Source organism: Ziziphus jujuba, chromosome 11 (assembly GCF_031755915.1).
Source record: "Ziziphus jujuba cultivar Dongzao chromosome 11, ASM3175591v1".
Lineage (NCBI taxonomy): Eukaryota > Viridiplantae > Streptophyta > Magnoliopsida > Rosales > Rhamnaceae > Ziziphus > Ziziphus jujuba.
The window spans coordinates 6,509,686-6,526,692 of NC_083389.1; the positions used below are offsets into that span (position 1 = coordinate 6,509,686).

Consider the following 17,007-nt stretch of genomic DNA (forward strand, 5'->3'; position numbering starts at 1 on the left):
CCCCCAACTCGAGCGAGAAGAGTTAAGATGGCTTGCACTTGCGCGCTTGAGCTGTTTATTTAGGAATTTGGCCCAATAATCCTGTTTAAAACGTCCTAATAAAATATACCCATTCTGTTTCAAATTTTTTTATTTTACCTCCTTATTTTTTAATATTTTTAAATTATCCTTTTTAAATATTAGAAAAAGAAGTGCAAAACGTCCTAATAAAATATGCCCATTTTGTTTCAAATTTTTTTATTTTACCTCTTTATTTTTTAATATTTTTAAATTATCCTTTTTAAATATTAGAAAAAGGAAGAATTTGAGTGAATGCCCCTGCTAACAGGTACTTAAGGATTTTATTTCGCCCTTGATACCTCCGGTGTTCTTCTTCTCGGTGTAAAGGAAATAGGTCGGTTCGTGGGACAAGGGCGAGTTCCGAAGTGGCTCTAATGCCATTACAAGGGGAAAGTGAAAGGAAGTTTGCGGTGGTGAAGAAATCCAGTGATCCCCACAACGATTTCAGGACTTCAATGGTGGAAATGATCGTGGAGAAACAGATCTTCTCGGCTAAATATCTTGAGCAGCTTTTGCAGTGTTTTTTGTCACTGAATTCACACCATCATCATAAGGTCATCGTTGAAGTTTTCACAGAGAAATGGTAAGCACTGTTCTCTAACTGGGGATCTGAAAAAACAAAGAAAAAAAGAAAAAAGGAAAGGGAAAAAAAAAGAAAAAAGAAAAAAAGACTCTTCTCTATTTTCTTCTCTGTGACTCTGCCATTTGTGTTTTTTAATTAATGGTTAGAATTCTAACTTCGATAGACTAATTAGTGTATTATCCTCGATTTTCCTACCACCCAATAGCTACCTTTCTGGGTTTATTATGGTGGTGAATCATATTTTTGTTTTAACATGGAAAGGACTATGAAATGGACTTTTAATTTTCTTTTAATTTTCTACTTTGTTGATAATAAAAACAATCCTGCTGCTCATGGTGTTTCACGAGCAGATTTCATAGCCTTTGTTGATCATGACCACTGGTGGATGGTTAAAGTAAGTCTTATAATTCCTTATTATTTTTATTTTTTCCATTAATTTTTCGAGAGAATATGTATGGGTTTGGTAGGTTGTAGTGACCTGTTTTAGTTTGGTTCTATAAATTTTGCAGGAAGAAGTTCAGTTTCTAATGAATCCTGCAGTGAATAGGCATCCAAACTTTGGTGAAATTGATTGGTTATTGCTGTGAAAAAGAAGTGAGAGGTGTGGTTTATGACCTTAACCCAAAGGACACTTTGCACAATTTGACCCTAGCGGGTACATATTTACACAGCAAAATCCACACAATTTTTTGATATTGTCAATTTCATATCATTGAAATCTTTAATAGAAGGTTTTTGCTAATGTTATAGACACCTTGACTTGAGCAAATATAGGACATATACCTATAAAAAATAAAATAAAAACAAATTACCAAGAAAAATATAAATAAAAATAAACAATGATATAGATGGATTATGGTTAAAATTAGCACGTTTGATATGTATTATTACTATTGGTACGGTTTTTTTTTTTTTCTTTTTTTTTTTAACTAGATATAACTTTCTAGAATAGACGAAGATGGGGAGGAAAAAAAAAAATTATATATATATATATGTTCATATTACATTCTTAGGAGTTAGGACCACGTTTTATTTGCTATAGTTCCACCAGATAAGTTGGGACTTAATAAAGGATGAGCAAGGTGTCTCTGTGTTTGTCTGCCATGTTTCACTGGCTATGTTTAGTGGGTGCTTTACTAAAATCCATTTAATGGTGAAGCAATAATAGAGTTTCTTCTATCTCTGTCTCTCAATATAAACAAGAAATCTGTGAGAGTATCGAAAACCCAAGAAGTAAGTTAAAAAAAAAAAAATAAAGAAAAAAATGGCGGAAGAGAGTAGAGAGATGCTGCTAAACAAGGTGGTTTACTATGAGAATTGCCCAGGTTGTAAGGTGGAATAGTATAAAGAGACACAACGTGGTTTATCAATTCGAGACCTTCTTTTTATTGGGATTGTTGTGTTGTGTAATGGTATGCTTTTTCTTATTCTTCTACTGTTTGTTATTTATTTATATATTATTACTATTTTTTGGCTTTTGGCATTTCAAAGCATTGTTGAATGTTGATCATATTGATGTTTTGTTTGATTTATTGCATCTGTGAGTGTGTATTTTGTTCTCTGCTACATGTTTTCTACTGTTAGATTACTGGTGGATGAATTTGATGCTGCACTTTGGAAGGTAAGGAAGTAGCAAAAGGATCCAATGAAGATCCAACAAACATCTTTAACTTTTATTCAGTTTTTGTCCTTGTGAATATTTAACTTTTTTGGAATTGGTGTTTACTCTATGTAACTTGTTGTTTACTTTAACAGGTTTCCTAAATTTGTCTATTTGGTTGTGTGTTTACATTGTATAGGAACTTGGCATTCATAGTTTTTGTGCGTTCTTGTTCTGAAAGCTTGGTCTAGAATATGTCAGGTAAGAAAGAAGAGAAAGTTCAGGCTACAGCTAAAAGAATTTAGGCTGCAGCCTTCAGTGCAGCAAATGGTCTTAGTAGAGCTCAGGCAGAGAGCTGCTGCAGCTGCAGCCCAAAATATTAATGCATATGTATTGTGAACAAAACTCTTGGAAGCTTGCCCCAGTAGCAAGCTCTGTGGTAAGTCATAATGATCCTGCAATGGTGGTGAATCCTTCTTCTTTCCTCTTCTCCTCGTTTTTTTTTTTTTTTTTTGTCTCCTTTGGAATGAGTGATACGACTTTCCTTCATTATTTTTTAGGCTGAAAAGGGAGGATTCAAAGCCTACGTGATGGAGGTCTAAGGAAGTCACGTTTACAGCAAATTAAAATACGAGTTTGGAGTTCATGGGGCTCAAGGTGTTCCTCATAAATTTTGTATTTCTCTAATTGTTTATTTATTCATTGTATATTTTGCATTTTTCTTTTTGCTTTTCTAGGCCATTAACCAAAGTTTGTTCAATTGTATTCTTAAATGCAGGTTGACACCGACTGTTATTATGTTTTCATTCAATTTGTAACTATGATTGATTTAGTTTATATGTCAATAAATTCTCCTAGCAAAACTCAAGTAGGCTGTTTCATATTGATTTCTCTTTTTGGTTTGATATAATGCGTGTTTCTAAAGTTTGATTTAATCATTCTGTGTAATCTTCTCTCTTTGTAACATTGTTGTGTCCATTGTCTCTGGAAATTATTTATTGATCTCTAATGGTAATTGCAACATTATTTAATGATACGTAACATGGCAAAGAAAAGACAACACAAAAAAAAGGTGGAAAAAGTGCACAAATTATATTTAATTTTGATTCTCGATGAACTTTCGGTATTACCAATGGATGTTTTCATTCAAATTATAACAATTGCACACAACAACTTCTATAATTTGCATTTTCACCATATAACATGTTAATTTAAACCTTATTTAATGATAAATAAAATGCTAAAGAGAAGCAAACACAAAAAGAAGAGAAAAAAGGCAAAATTTTGATTTATGGTTGATTATGGATGGGCCATCGAGAATCTTTCCAAAAATTGGTAAGATTGCTAGAAAATTATAAATAGTTCCTATCGGTAATACCAATGGTCCATCTGTAATTATTAATAAAAATCGTCGGTAGTCTAATATAAGTCTTTAGGTATTTGCTGAAAAATTACGGACGGTTTTCATTGGTAATTATAAATGGGCTATTGGTAATTTAAATTTATCCATTTATTTAAAAACAAATCCTCACAATTTAATTTAACAACTTTAATAATGTGTATTTCCGCCAATAACATGCTAAATATAACTTTATTTATGATCTTGAACAAAAGAATCAACAAAAGATTTGGAAAAAGTGAGAAAATTACAAACAAAGTTGATTACCGATGGTACATTGGTAATTATTGATGAAAACCATTGGTAATCTAATATAGATTTTTATGTATTTGCTGGAAAAATTACCGACAATTTTCATCAGTAATTACCAATGGACCGTCGATAATTTACATTTCTCTAATTTTTTCAAAACAAATCACCACAATTCAATCCGACAACTTTAATAATGTGTGTTTCCACCAATATCATACTAAATATAACTTTATTATTGGTCCTGAACAAAAGAATCCACAAAATGTTTGGGAAAAGTCCAAAAATTACCCCAAAAAAAGAAAAATTTGATTATCGACAGTCATTGGTAATCAATTTTTTTTAAAATTTTTTCACTTTATTTCAATATTTTTGTGGATTCTTTTGTTGAAAATCACTAACAAAGTTAGATTTAATATTTTTTGGGTAGAAACACACATTATCGAAGTTGTCAAATTGAATTGTAATGATTTGCTTTGAAAAAAATATCAAATTGAAATTACCGATGGGGTATCGGTAATTACCAATGAAACCATCGGAAATTTTTTCAACAAGCACATGGATTTCTAAATTAGATTACCTACAGTTTTATTGGTAATTATCGATGACCTATCGATAATCAATTTTGGATTAAATTTTCTCACTTTTTTCAAATTTTTTGTGGATTCTTTTGTTAAGGATCATTACTAAAGTTAGATTTAGCTTGTTCTTAGTGGAAACACACATTATCGAAGTCGTCAGATGGAATTGCGATTATTTGCTTTGAAAAAATGGACAAATTTAAATTACCGATGGGATATCGGTAAATACTGATGAAATCGTTGGTAATTTTTCCAGTAAGCACATAGACTCCTAATTAAATTACCGATGAAACCTTCAGTAATTACCGATACACAATCGGTAATCAACTTTATTTAAAATTTTTTCTTTTTTTTTTATCTTTTTATGGATTATTTTGTTGAGGATCATTAATAAAGTTATATTTAGCATGTTGTTGGTGGAAACACATATTATCGAAGTTGTCGGATTAAATTGTAGTAATTTGCCTAAAAAATGGTTAAATTGAAATCACCGATGGGGTATCAATAAGTGCCGATGAAACTGTCGGTAATTTTTTCAGTAAGCATATGAACTCTTAATATGGATTACCAATGGTTTTAGCGGTAATTACCAATACACCATCGCTAATCAAATTTATTTGAAATTTTTTCCCTTTTTTTTCGATCTTGTTGTGGATTCTTTCATTGAAGATTATTAATAAAGTTAGATTTAATACGTTTTTGGTAGAAACACACATTATCGAAGTTGTCGGATTGAATTATGGTGATTTATTTTGAAAAAATTGTCAAATTGAGTTTACCGATGGGGTATCGGTAATTATCGATGGAAATGGTAATTTTTTTAACAAGCACATGGATTTCTAAATTGGATTATTGACAGTTTTCATCATAATTATTGATGACCCATCGATAATCAACTTTGGATGAAATTTTCTAACATTTTCCAAATTTTTTGTGGATTCTTTTGCTGAGAATCATTAATAAAATTAGATTTTTCATGTTCTTGGTCGAAACACACATTATCAAAGTATTACATCGATTGTTGATATTACAAACTAACCACTAAACTAAAAGCAAACTAAAAGGCAATGAAAAAGTTTAAAATTGAGAATCAAACATATGATTTCCCAAGAAAGAGTTTCTTAAGCTTGTCATGTAAGAAAGATGATGCAAAACCTGCTCTACCCTTTCAATCACTTTAGCATGAGAGTTGAAAACAGATGACTTATGACACAGTCATTTTATGGTCATTCACAAACAGCATTACATCAATTGTTGATTTTACAAAATAACCAGGAAGAACTCAACATCCTTACTCCTCAGGACATGCTGGATCTACATTTGAAATTGAACCAGCAACAACATCAATGGATGGCGAAATTGCATGTAGGCCACGAGCCATCACTGTCTTGACTATTCCTCGACTTCCAAAGATAGTAATCCCTCCAATTTCACGATCAATAGCCCCGAGCAATAGAGCAGTTTTAATTGCATCCTACAAGACATTGTGTATACACAAATTCACATTGGTGAAGAATTAACTAATTAATCATCAATAAATGTTAATTGGTTTATAGAGTGAAATCACATTATTTATAGCAATTTAAAGAATATTTTAATATTTGTCCTATTTAATTTATTTCTTCCATATGCATTAGTGGCTGTACAAAATGAGATAGGACATTCCCTAAATTTAAAATGCCTCTTGTCCTAATTATTCAACCAATCTATTTCGTTGGAATAATTTAACCACGTCAATCCATTAGAGAAGTAACACCAAGCAATCACACCCAGATACAAAATTAATCTACGAATTCTCTGATAACCAAAACTCCAGAAAGAGTTCAAGAAATTCAAATAATTAAGATCCATTTCACTAAAAACACCATACCAAAACCCATATTCTATTTGCATAAGAAAATGCCAAATTAACAAGAAAAAAGCATTGTTTTTCTCCAGAAGAAGGGAAAAAAAAAAAAAATATATATATATATATATATACAAGGGAAGTACTTGACCAACAATGGCAGCTAGAGGGAAATACTGTCTTTCATAAGGAGTAACATGTGGGTTCTTCTCTAGAGCTAGTACGGCTCCATTGCCATTGCCAGAGTCAGCAGAAGCAGTAGCATTTGCAGAAGCACGAACATGAAGGCCATGGAAGTGAAGGCGTTTGGAGTTGAAAGAAGAAGAAGCAGCAAAAGAGGGACAGAAGAGACATATAGATCTTTTAAAAGTTTTTTAAGGGCATAATGAACATTAAAGGGCAAAACAAAAAAGTTCACAATTCGGTGGATATATATCCTCAAAGCTTTTTCAAAAGGGACATTGGGCCAAATTCGCCAAGAGAAATCAATGTGAAAACCTTTTTCATTTTTCCTGAACGGAGCACAAAGGAAACAGGGTCGAGTGGAGGAAGCATCCTAGGCTCAGTGATTAGCTCCACCACACCTTTCTCGGTCTTGGCCTCGAAGTCGCTGCTTTCAGCATCTATCTAGGCAAAAACTTCGACGAATCAAAAAAAAATTCGCTGTCCTTTGCTGTGATTTAGGTTCTGCTTTTTGTTTTTGTTTTTTTGTTTTTTTGTTTTTTTTCGTGTTTTTGTGTTATGGCTGTGCTTTTGGATGAGATTGTGCAATCCATTGAGCAATGGTTGAAGCAGAGATTTTTTTGTTTTCAATGGGAGGGATTATATGTGGAAAGAAGGAAGAAGGAAGGGTGCAGGGAACTGGGATTGTGGCGAGGGTTCATGAAGGGAAAAGAAAAAAAAAAAAAAAGGGCATTCAAGTCATATTTAATTTTTATTAGGGACAAAATAGATATGGATGGGTAAATAAACAAAATTTGAAAGGGAATGGGTATATTTCAGTAAGCCCTCCAAACAAAGGGCAATGGGCTAGATTCCCTGTTATTTTTATTTCTCTCTCTCTCTCTTTTTTTATGGGGGACGATTGTTTGATTTTAATTTAGCGAGTGTTTTTAATTATTTCTTTAATTATTTGAAGATAATAATTTTTTTTCGTGAATTTAATCCCAATAATTATTTCATACGTTTATAAATAAAAAAGGAAAAAAGAAAAAAATTATCTCATTCCATTCTTCTCGTAGGATCTTCTGTATTTTTTTTTTTTTCTATCCACACTATTAATATGATATATAGTACGTTATTCAAAAACATTAATAAATAAATAAAATAAAAGTAAAAGTCCTGAAATTCAGTTATTGTTTTTTTCCTTAGCCTTGACAAATACCACCAAGATGGTTGGGTTGGAGAAGAAGATCCAATCACCACCAACCCATCTTTATGCATGAGCCAACACAATTGAAAGCAAAAGCAACTTTTTCTCTTTTCTCTTTTATTTTGTTATTATTATTATTATTATTATTATTTTTTTCCTGTTAGTCAACAACAGCAGCTTATTGACTATATAATTTCTACATACAAAAACTCATATGACATATAGAAATATATATATATATATATAGGACAACTGCGATAACACTATTTAACATTTTTTTTTATTTCTCTGAAATTGTATCCAAATGCATGAATTTGGTAGGCTTCTATACTTTGCTATCTATTTTATATATATGCATTCCGCAGCATGTCTTTTGTATTTTTGTTATACATCTAACGACTTCGTTCCCTGCTTCAAAAAAAATAAAAATAAAAAATGACTGTGTGTTCCGAAATTTTTTTTCCCTCTCAATGTTAACTTATCTACATGCATTTTATATTCAGAGGTCACAATCAATGTTGAATTTAAAAAGTACAAAAACCAAATTAGGCTTTGCATATCCAAATTTGTGGCCCCAACCCCCTACTATTCCAGATTGCCATATTTATCTTTTGTATTCGAGGAAGTTTCAAAATTTGTTTAGTTACAGTAATACGACTTGTCAACTTCATTTGTTTAATTTTTATGTAATGTATTTTTTTTTTTTTTTCATGTGTAAGCTTTATTAATTTTAATACGACAATGTTACCTATACTTTTTTGTAGGCTTCTATTGGTTTAAATTATTTCATTCTAGAATCCCAACTAAAACTTTATTATATCATTCGGTGTAAAGCTAAAATGAGGGAAAAAAATAAATAAATAAATAAAAAGAAAGAGAATGATCACTCCACAATTGATGCTACAGAAAATTACATTTAACCTATATCTTTTAACAAAAGCAATGGCAAAAAGTTGTATTTCATTTTGCTCTTGAACTGAAAAAGGGATCATGTCGATTTTTCTCTTGATTGTACATATACCAATTGGACAGTGCAAAATTTCCACAGTAAGATTGGAATCATAAGGGATGATTAAATATGTTGCTCAACTGCTCATATAAATTTCAAAATACAGGAAAAACAATTAAGCAAGCATTTATATATATATATATATATACACAAATTCTCAAAGACAACAAAGATTCTGCTTAATCTTCTGTTTATTCTATTTTGCTTTGCGGGCAAGATTGAAGAAGCTAGTCTTTGCTCATGTGTGATGTGGCTCGCAATGGCTGGCTGGCCTCGGACCCAGAAAATAAGCTCAACCACCACGTGACATCTCGTTTATATTCAATAAAGCACATCCATCTCCTACAATATTGAGATTCTGAAATTTTCAGACCTTGAAATCGCTGATACAAAGCAGTGGTTTTTATATGGCGTAAACTTGGAAAGTTTGACAAATCAACAACCGAGCTAATCAGAAACAGCGTGGTCTTGCCAGCAGAGGAGCATCGAAATACAGCGACCGAGGATGTAGAAGCGCGTCTTCTGCTGCTTAACCATTAAAAAACACCGTTTTCTGAGACCTGTTTTCCGGTTATTAATCTTGCAAGGCCTCGATGTTGGCGTCAAGTAATAAGAAGAAACCGCCATGGAGAACAAAAAAGTGTTTGGTGGGTATGAAAGTGGCGGATGAGGATTTTGAAAGAAACACAAAAACTAATTGTTGAAACTGTCTCCAAGGAGGCTTTGGTTCTTATATAGAGGCTCATCCACTTGGAGCCTCCAAAGGGGCAGTCTTTCGCATCTCTATCTCTGTCTCTCTTTTTCTCTCTCTAATTTTTGGTAATGGTGGACCCCACTTAGAAGCTTGATGTCATTTCATATGGAATCCTACTTTTGCACGCAACAATGACTTGTATCATACCTGACTCTCTGTGTGACTCGGTATTTGTCACTCTATCGTCACCACCTTCATTTTCTAACCAAAAGAAGAAATAAAATTATTCTAAAAAATCAATGACATGAAAAGTTCGACATAGTTTTTCCTTTGACTCCGTTGAGACTTGAAAGTTTGGAGCACCACGCTGGAAAATATTGAAAAAAAAAAGAAAAAGAAGTATAGCAGTAAAATTTAACTTGTCAAGTTTGAGATTTATTAAAATGTTTAATTTTTATTGATTAAAGAAATACAGAACCAGAACTTTAAAAAGCTAATAAAAGAAAAAAAAAAACAAAATGATAAATAGGAATATGTAAATTTTATCTCGATTGAATAAAATTTTGGAAAGCCAATCAAATCGAATTTCGTTTTTGCGGCCGAAATAGTTTTAAGAAATATAATAAATAAAGGAAAACCAAGTTGATGTGATGAAGAAAAAGGTAACGTTTTTCTTAATGCGTTGGCCGAATGGTCAAAAACACTGTGGTGTGGGGCGTGTTCAAACACTGAAAATGAAAACACCTGCTCACTCTGCAAGCAGAGAATAAAGAGAGAGAGAGAGAGAGAGAGGGGAATGCCGTGTGAGAATGGTGTGGAAGAAGGAAATAAAACCAAGTGCAGCCCCTACCTTCTGCGACATTTCCACGACTTACCCACGTGGCATGTTTGTCCTTATTGTTCACGTTTTTATTTCGCGTTTGCCTTCTAGGCTGGCTGCCCAATTTCAATTTATCTTTTTCTTTTTTTCATCTCCTTCATTTTCTCGCAATGAATATGAGAATTTAGGGGCTGGTAGAGCTAGTGAGGAGGCTAAGATAGGTAAAGGTCGGCTGTGCTTGTCACGATATGGAGGAATATTCGTATTGTGAATTTGTGATATATTGGAACAATTTTTTTCCTTTTGCCGACTCTTTGATATTATTCTATTGTTTTTTTTTTTTTTAAGCTTAATATTATTATTCTATTGTTTTGTTGAACAAAATGCTGAGAGAACGCGAGTTTCATTGGGGCCGCATAAAATCTACATTGACGTGGCAAAGAGATTGTAGGCTGTGCCTTATCTTCTTCGCGTAAATTTTGTCTCTATGTGTACTTACTATATTTTAATTTTCAGAAAGTAAGCTGGTGACAAAAGCAACATTTTCTACATTTTTTTGGCCGAGAACAAACCACATACAATATTTAGACACCGGTTTTAAAACCCAAAAAGATTTTGAGGGTAAAAAAGCCTCCCAACAATCAAAGCCCATATATATTAATATAATCCAAAGCAAAGGAAGAAGTTTTCATCCATTAGTAGTAAGATTTATATACAGAAGAAATTTCTAAATTCCATGAAGGAAAGACAGTTATGTTTTCAGGTGATAATATTTGTCAAGAAGCTTCTCTGTGTACTCTCCAAAAGTAAGAGCGCCATTTGATGGAATCAGCTGGAGCAAAAAAAATAAAATAAAAAGTAAAAAGTTACATAACAATCTGCAGAGGGGAAAAAAAAAAAAAAGAAAAAGAAAAGGAAGATACATTAAGAATTGGAAACATCACTATATGATTTATAGTTACCTAATGTTTGATTTGGATCCCATAAAAGAACCTATATATGGGTTAACAGCTAACACCTATCCTTTTTTATAGGGTAAATAGTTAATACCTGTCTTAAACTAGACAAAATTTCGCTGTATATTAAACACGTGTCGTGAATTTAGTTTAGAGATGAAGGGAGGATTACGATTATAGTTTTCCTAGTGCAGAACCAGAAGATTTATAGTGATAAAGTTATGCAGAGATGTTATATTCTGATTGGAAGCAAGCAAATCATACGGACCACCGATCGACCTACTTAGGTTCGATATCTCATCCAAGCAAAGGTTAAAAAATAATCAGGTTGATCTTGGCAAAGATAACTAAAATGGTAATGAGAAAGGGACTTCCACCAAAACAAGACAAGTTGGAATTTGACTACACGGAGGAAACATAACGGATATTTTTAAGAAAATTATGTTTTTAGTTTATGGTTTATACTCGGTTTTTCTAAGGTTCAGAAACTTCTTGTTTAAATTATTTAGTAGTTAGGACCTGGACTGTCAAATTTACTTCACACACCAACCTCTTCATTACAATGAGGCATGCCAACCAATGGCGAAATTAGGGAGGAAAATAAATACCTCTTTATGGATATGCACCTCCTCAGGGAAATTAAGCTTTTCTTCCCTACACAATCGGAAATCAAACATCTTATGCAACTTTGAGATGATAAAAAAAGTTTTTTAAGAAATCAGAGTCACAGTAGTTGATTGCGATCAACTATAAGGCAGAATATATCAACAAACTTTTTCTGAATAGTGCATACCAATCAGGTTGCATGAATAGTGCAAATGTTGACCGCTCAATACCAGAAGCCTCCTCTTCCTTGGGTGCCTGAAATCAAATAATGATATTAGTGGACAATAGGCGAATGGAAGAGAAAGAGGAAAAGAGCAGATAATTTCACAACTTAATCAGTAAATGTGCCTTGGATTTTGACAGGTGCAAGTTTTGTTTCTACAGGTAAATAACTAAACCATAAAATTGACAAAATTATTTCCAAGACATAAAATTACGGGGCAATAATAAGTACCTGTACACAGTGAGGTGTTGCACAAAGATAACCTCTTGACAGGATTTCAGTGGTTTCACCGATTTGGTATGCTATTTCATCTTCTCCAAACACAACCTATAGAATTAAGGGAACCAAGCTATTAAAAAGCCTATATTTATCCTTCTAAAGTATACAATCATTATAATATAAGTATAAATATGAAAAAAGCATTCTGCAAACTACTAATGAAGTAATCATCCTTGGGTTTTGGGAGACAAGACAATAGAAAACTAAATAATTTCCCAAAGCAATATTACTTTTCCTCTCTCATCAGTTCAAATATTTTGCACAAGATCTTGTTTGCTTTTTCAACTTCCATTCTTAGATCAAGTGATTTGATTTCATTTTGATTATAGTAAAGAACTTTTATTAATTCAATTGCATTCTAGTTCCATACAATAGTTCAAGCCTTTCATCGCTAGAATTTCAAGAATAAGAAAGTGTACTTTGACAATTTGATCACTCCTTGTTCTAACATAAAGCCCAGCGGCACTATCAGGGCAAGCTATTTCTACAGCATCTTTCATAAACATGGCACAGGTGAGACCTACATAATGAATTGAAGAACAAAATTAGACATAAATTCACTTATTAAGACGGTAAGTAGAGACAGTTTGACAACCTATGTGTTCCATCAACATAACTAGAGCATATGAATTACATGGCTTATTACATGACATATTGAATTGATGATAGATAAAGGAATGGAGAGTCATTTTTCATTAAAATAGCAAATTAAAAACCCCAGTTCTAAGCTTGTAGAAAGAACTGAATTAGATGAGCATAAAACACATTCACCTGTCAGTGAACCATGGTCTGTGTGCCATCCACACCAAGACGACAAGGTGTGATCATCATTACTGCAAAACATTGGTAATCTGATTCAAATACAAATTCAATACTTCCTGATGATCAAGATACGAGCAATGTTGAATGTTCACGATAACTACAAAAGTAATAGATCTTCTCCAAAGTGTTGAATTAATCAGTTAACAAAATTTTTCACAAGGACCAAACAAGTTCACCTCTGTCTTGTGGGAAAATAATAAAGTAGACGTCCTTTAGGACAACGAGAGCGAAGAAGTATCTGTTGAAGGCCTTCATCCTCACCCACTTTCATAACTTTGGATACTGACCAAGAGCTCATTGAAAATTGAAAGGGAAAGCATACATCAGAACAGAAATACATTAAAAGTAAACACAGATGAGCAAAAAGAAGCACAGGATAACAAGTAGGTTACAGCAGGCAATCTTTCTGACTAAGCATTTGCACAAGTCACCATTTTGACTTGAAAAACAAAGCCATTCAAGGTTTAATCTCATGATGGAAAACATGATCCAGACATTTTGTTTCAAAATGCAATGGAAAATCTTCCAAAGATTGTAAGTTGTGGTATATTAATTTCCTACTAAACCTTAAAATTTTAAAAAATGGTATTTTTGTTTGTCCGGGCAAATATGTTAACCACGCATATTCAACTATTTGAACAACTTACAAGAACAATGATGCCTACATAAAATAGTTCATTTAAGTATCAATGCATGTGGATATACATATACAAAGAGAAGTTACCATATCCATCACAGTGATATGCCAACAAGAGTCCAACATCAAGGATCAGCTTCCCAAGAGCTTTGAAGGCTACAAAGAACAAGGATCCAAACCAAATTGCAGTAAGAAAAAATATGAATATGGCGTCTTCCTATCCAGATTCAACATGATTTCAGTGGAGACAGGAGTGTACTCTCAGACAAGCATCAGGAAAGTCAACATCCATACATGAAAAATAACTGAATATTTACAGCCAAGATAATCATATGATGGTTCGATAACATACCTACTTCAAGTTCTGGAAGTGCACTATCAGGCCATATATTTGATCCACAGTATGATGAATATCTGTAAGTTTGATTTTGGGTAAAAAATGGCATAAGATACATCTTACCATGTCTTTTACAGATAATTTCTCAAATGCTCAAGAAAGTTCTACATAACACAAGTACTATACATGGATAGTTTTGCCAAACATGAGTGTTCATGACCATATGACTCTATCTCGGAGATAAAAGCTTAAGTACTATATATAACAAACAGGTTACCTTTGGATTAGATAAGGATCTGTTGTAGGTCTATCCAATATTGGATTGGCATAGAAAGAGCCTTTCAACATATCTGCAAATTAAAGATCAAAATTAAGTTTACAGGTAGTATAACCATCAGCAAAGAGAGAATACAAAGTATCAACTAATCACACTGTGTCTTATATCCATTCAAACAATTGAAACCACCATGAATAATATCCTATGTATACACATCAGTTACAAATATTGAACCATATATCAGTTCCATTCTTAAATGTTGCCACAAGGCACTACAAATTGATCATGCTTGGTTATTAATTATTTCTAAGAGTTTCTAGAACTGAAAATAAGACAAGTTTACCAGGTTTTCCAGATTCAAGCTTCTCTTTCCCATGACTCCATCCAAAATTGTACCTACCAATGATGGCGAGTTAAAGATACATAAGTCACACATCATAGTACCAAAATAACGTAAGTGATAGCAATCCTTAAAACAGGAATATGATACATTGCCAAATAGACTTCTCAAGGTGGCAAAAAGCTCTCTGATAACTAAGATATTGTCATCATCCTTCTAAGAGTTAGATGTAGGCCTTCACAGCAATACAAAGAATATGGAAGGAAGTTTGTGTCAACGTATGTGCAAATGTAACCATGCATAAACTACCCATTTGATATGGATTACCTACTATCAGGATCCTCAAGTTCCTTCTTCACCTCTTCAGGCAGGTTGGCTAATCTGATAAAAGACAGGGACCATAGCCACAAGCAATAATATATTGAATACTCTTCCTTCACTTATACCATAGGGCGCTCAAACTAAAATAAAATAGTGTTCGGATTATACCTAGGCGAAAGATGCAGAAGATTTCGACGCAAGGAAGGAAATCCCGGAACCTAAAATTGTAACTCAAAAGATTACAGCAATACTAAATGCAAATTGCCATTGATACTACAAGATGTATGTTAGTTAACAAAGGCATAAGTTAAAGCAAACAAAAAGGTTAACATATATTTATCAAACACCACATTTCAGAAAAGAATTTTTTATGCAGATAGAAAAACCATATACAAACTTGTTATGCTGCTCAAAAACATTATGGAAATATTTCAAAGAACTAAGCAAGCTAAAGACGTTTAAATCCATAATGCATGAACTCATAACCTTCTTCACTTTGAGAAAATTCGATTACAATTATAATATTCCCTAACACACACACACACACACAAAAACAAATTTGAGATGCCTTGAGGGTAATATACTATACCAAACAGAGCTTGAACACGTAAAAATACTAATCTAAATGGTTAAACTATAAGCAAATGATTCACAAACAGCTAATATGTGAAACCGTTTTATACATCTTTGACTGATAGAATTCCCAGTCCGTTTGGCCCGAATCCTTCTTCAATCTTGGCAGATAAATCCGCGTTCTTGTCCTGCTTCAACCAAACGCAGTTAAAATAATAAATAAAAATAAAAAATCATGCGTAATTTAGTGTTTTTTTTTTTTTTATGTAATAATATTAGTGTAATTTTTTTATTGCTGAGAAGACTATCATGCAAAATCCAATGATTTAAGCATCGGACCGGGAAATATTATAAATAAAACAAGGACCATAAATTTTTATTGCTCTTTAAAAAAAAAAAAAAAAAAAAAAAAAAAAAAAAACAATAACATTATAAATAAAACTCCGCCGTTGTTGTTTGTATTGTATGATTGAAAGGTCAACACTCAACCCGATAAACTTTTTTCTTCTTTTTTTTCCCCCTTTTGACTTTGTTTTTCTTTCTCAAACACCGGCAGATTAGAAGGAAAATGAACCCAAAAAAATAAAAAATAAAAACTAGTTTGCTAAAAATTTTAATAGAAATCGAACAGAGGCAAAGAGAGAAAGATTACCTTGAGGTCGGAGTAGGATATGGTGACGGTTCTGATTGTAGGGAAAGCAGTTTGAGAGGGGCAAGACATGTTGGAACACGTAATCAGGCGGGAGAGACGGCGATTGGAAGGTGACGGTGAAGAAGAACAAGCGAGAACGTAAAGGAATTCAGTATTTGAGGAAGTTTTAAAAAAGAGGGAACTCATGGATTTAGTCACTTATTCGAAATTCTTGGAACAGAATTACTGTCCGTGGCATTCCTTTGTTATTTATTTGATTTTTGTTTTTGTATTTTAGGCAGCAATTTTATTCCCGCAATGAAAGGTTAAAAATTGATTTTATTTCTATTTCTCAAATTGTGTGATAATATAGTATAAAGTATTTTTAAAAAATAAATTTGACAACTAAAATCTTTTTTGAAATTTACGTGTGAAAAAAAATTAGAAGGAAACAAAGAGAAAATTTCTCATGTATTTTTTTTTAAATGAAAATTTATGTTTATATCGGTTTTCGTTTAGAGAAATTAATTTTTCATAGATATAATTAGTTGAGACCGTATAAAAATAACAAAATCAGATTGGAATAGGAAAAAAATATAAAAATTAATGGGTTACTGTTTCATTTGCTTTCCATAAAAGTTCCTGGAATAATTTATTCTTTGTCCAAAAAATTATTTTGGATAATATTTATTTGTTTATTACTAGACATAGACATTATCATTTTCTTTTTGGTAACGTTGACATAGACATTATCACTCAATTTTATCATCAAACTGAAATGTATACATTTTT

At 32.4% G+C, this 17,007-nt stretch overlaps 2 protein-coding genes and 1 long non-coding RNA gene across 6 annotated transcripts; 1 reads left to right on the top strand and 2 right to left on the bottom strand.

Annotated features, from left to right (window-relative positions):
* The first annotated feature begins 276 nt into the window (after window positions 1-276).
* On the top strand, window positions 277-3,207 carry LOC107431839 (uncharacterized). Of its 3 annotated transcripts, XR_007238437.2 has the most exons (5): window positions 278-643; window positions 994-1,037; window positions 1,153-2,682; window positions 2,804-2,900; window positions 3,022-3,207. It is a non-coding gene; the product is annotated as an uncharacterized LOC107431839 (long non-coding RNA). The 3 variants fall into 3 exon arrangements; XR_007238438.2 differs by having other exon boundaries at window positions 277-1,037; window positions 1,131-2,682; XR_007238436.2 differs by having other exon boundaries at window positions 278-1,037.
* Window positions 3,208-8,759: 5,552 nt separating this feature from the next.
* On the bottom strand, window positions 8,760-9,447 carry LOC107435386 (small polypeptide DEVIL 10). The gene has a single exon (XM_016046992.4). It carries the CDS (start codon window positions 9,324-9,326, stop codon window positions 9,147-9,149), a length of 180 nt encoding a protein of 59 aa, XP_015902478.1. The 5' UTR covers window positions 9,327-9,447; the 3' UTR covers window positions 8,760-9,146.
* Window positions 9,448-10,850: 1,403 nt separating this feature from the next.
* LOC107431865 (uncharacterized) lies at window positions 10,851-16,562 on the bottom strand. 2 transcript variants are annotated; one of them, XM_016042885.4, is made up of 15 exons: window positions 16,237-16,562; window positions 15,695-15,772; window positions 15,180-15,229; window positions 15,018-15,071; window positions 14,694-14,746; window positions 14,351-14,423; window positions 14,089-14,150; window positions 13,824-13,892; window positions 13,276-13,381; window positions 13,049-13,128; window positions 12,697-12,797; window positions 12,230-12,325; window positions 11,963-12,030; window positions 11,778-11,823; window positions 10,851-11,045 (listed from the first exon to the last, which is right to left on the bottom strand). In XM_016042885.4, exons 1-15 carry the CDS (start codon window positions 16,420-16,422, stop codon window positions 10,965-10,967), a joined length of 1,203 nt encoding a protein of 400 aa, XP_015898371.2. In that variant the 5' UTR covers window positions 16,423-16,562; the 3' UTR covers window positions 10,851-10,964. The 2 variants fall into 2 exon arrangements, with proteins under 2 accessions (XP_015898371.2, XP_015898372.2); XM_016042886.4 differs by having other exon boundaries at window positions 13,049-13,110; window positions 16,237-16,555.
* Between the last annotated feature and the right edge of the window lie 445 nt (window positions 16,563-17,007).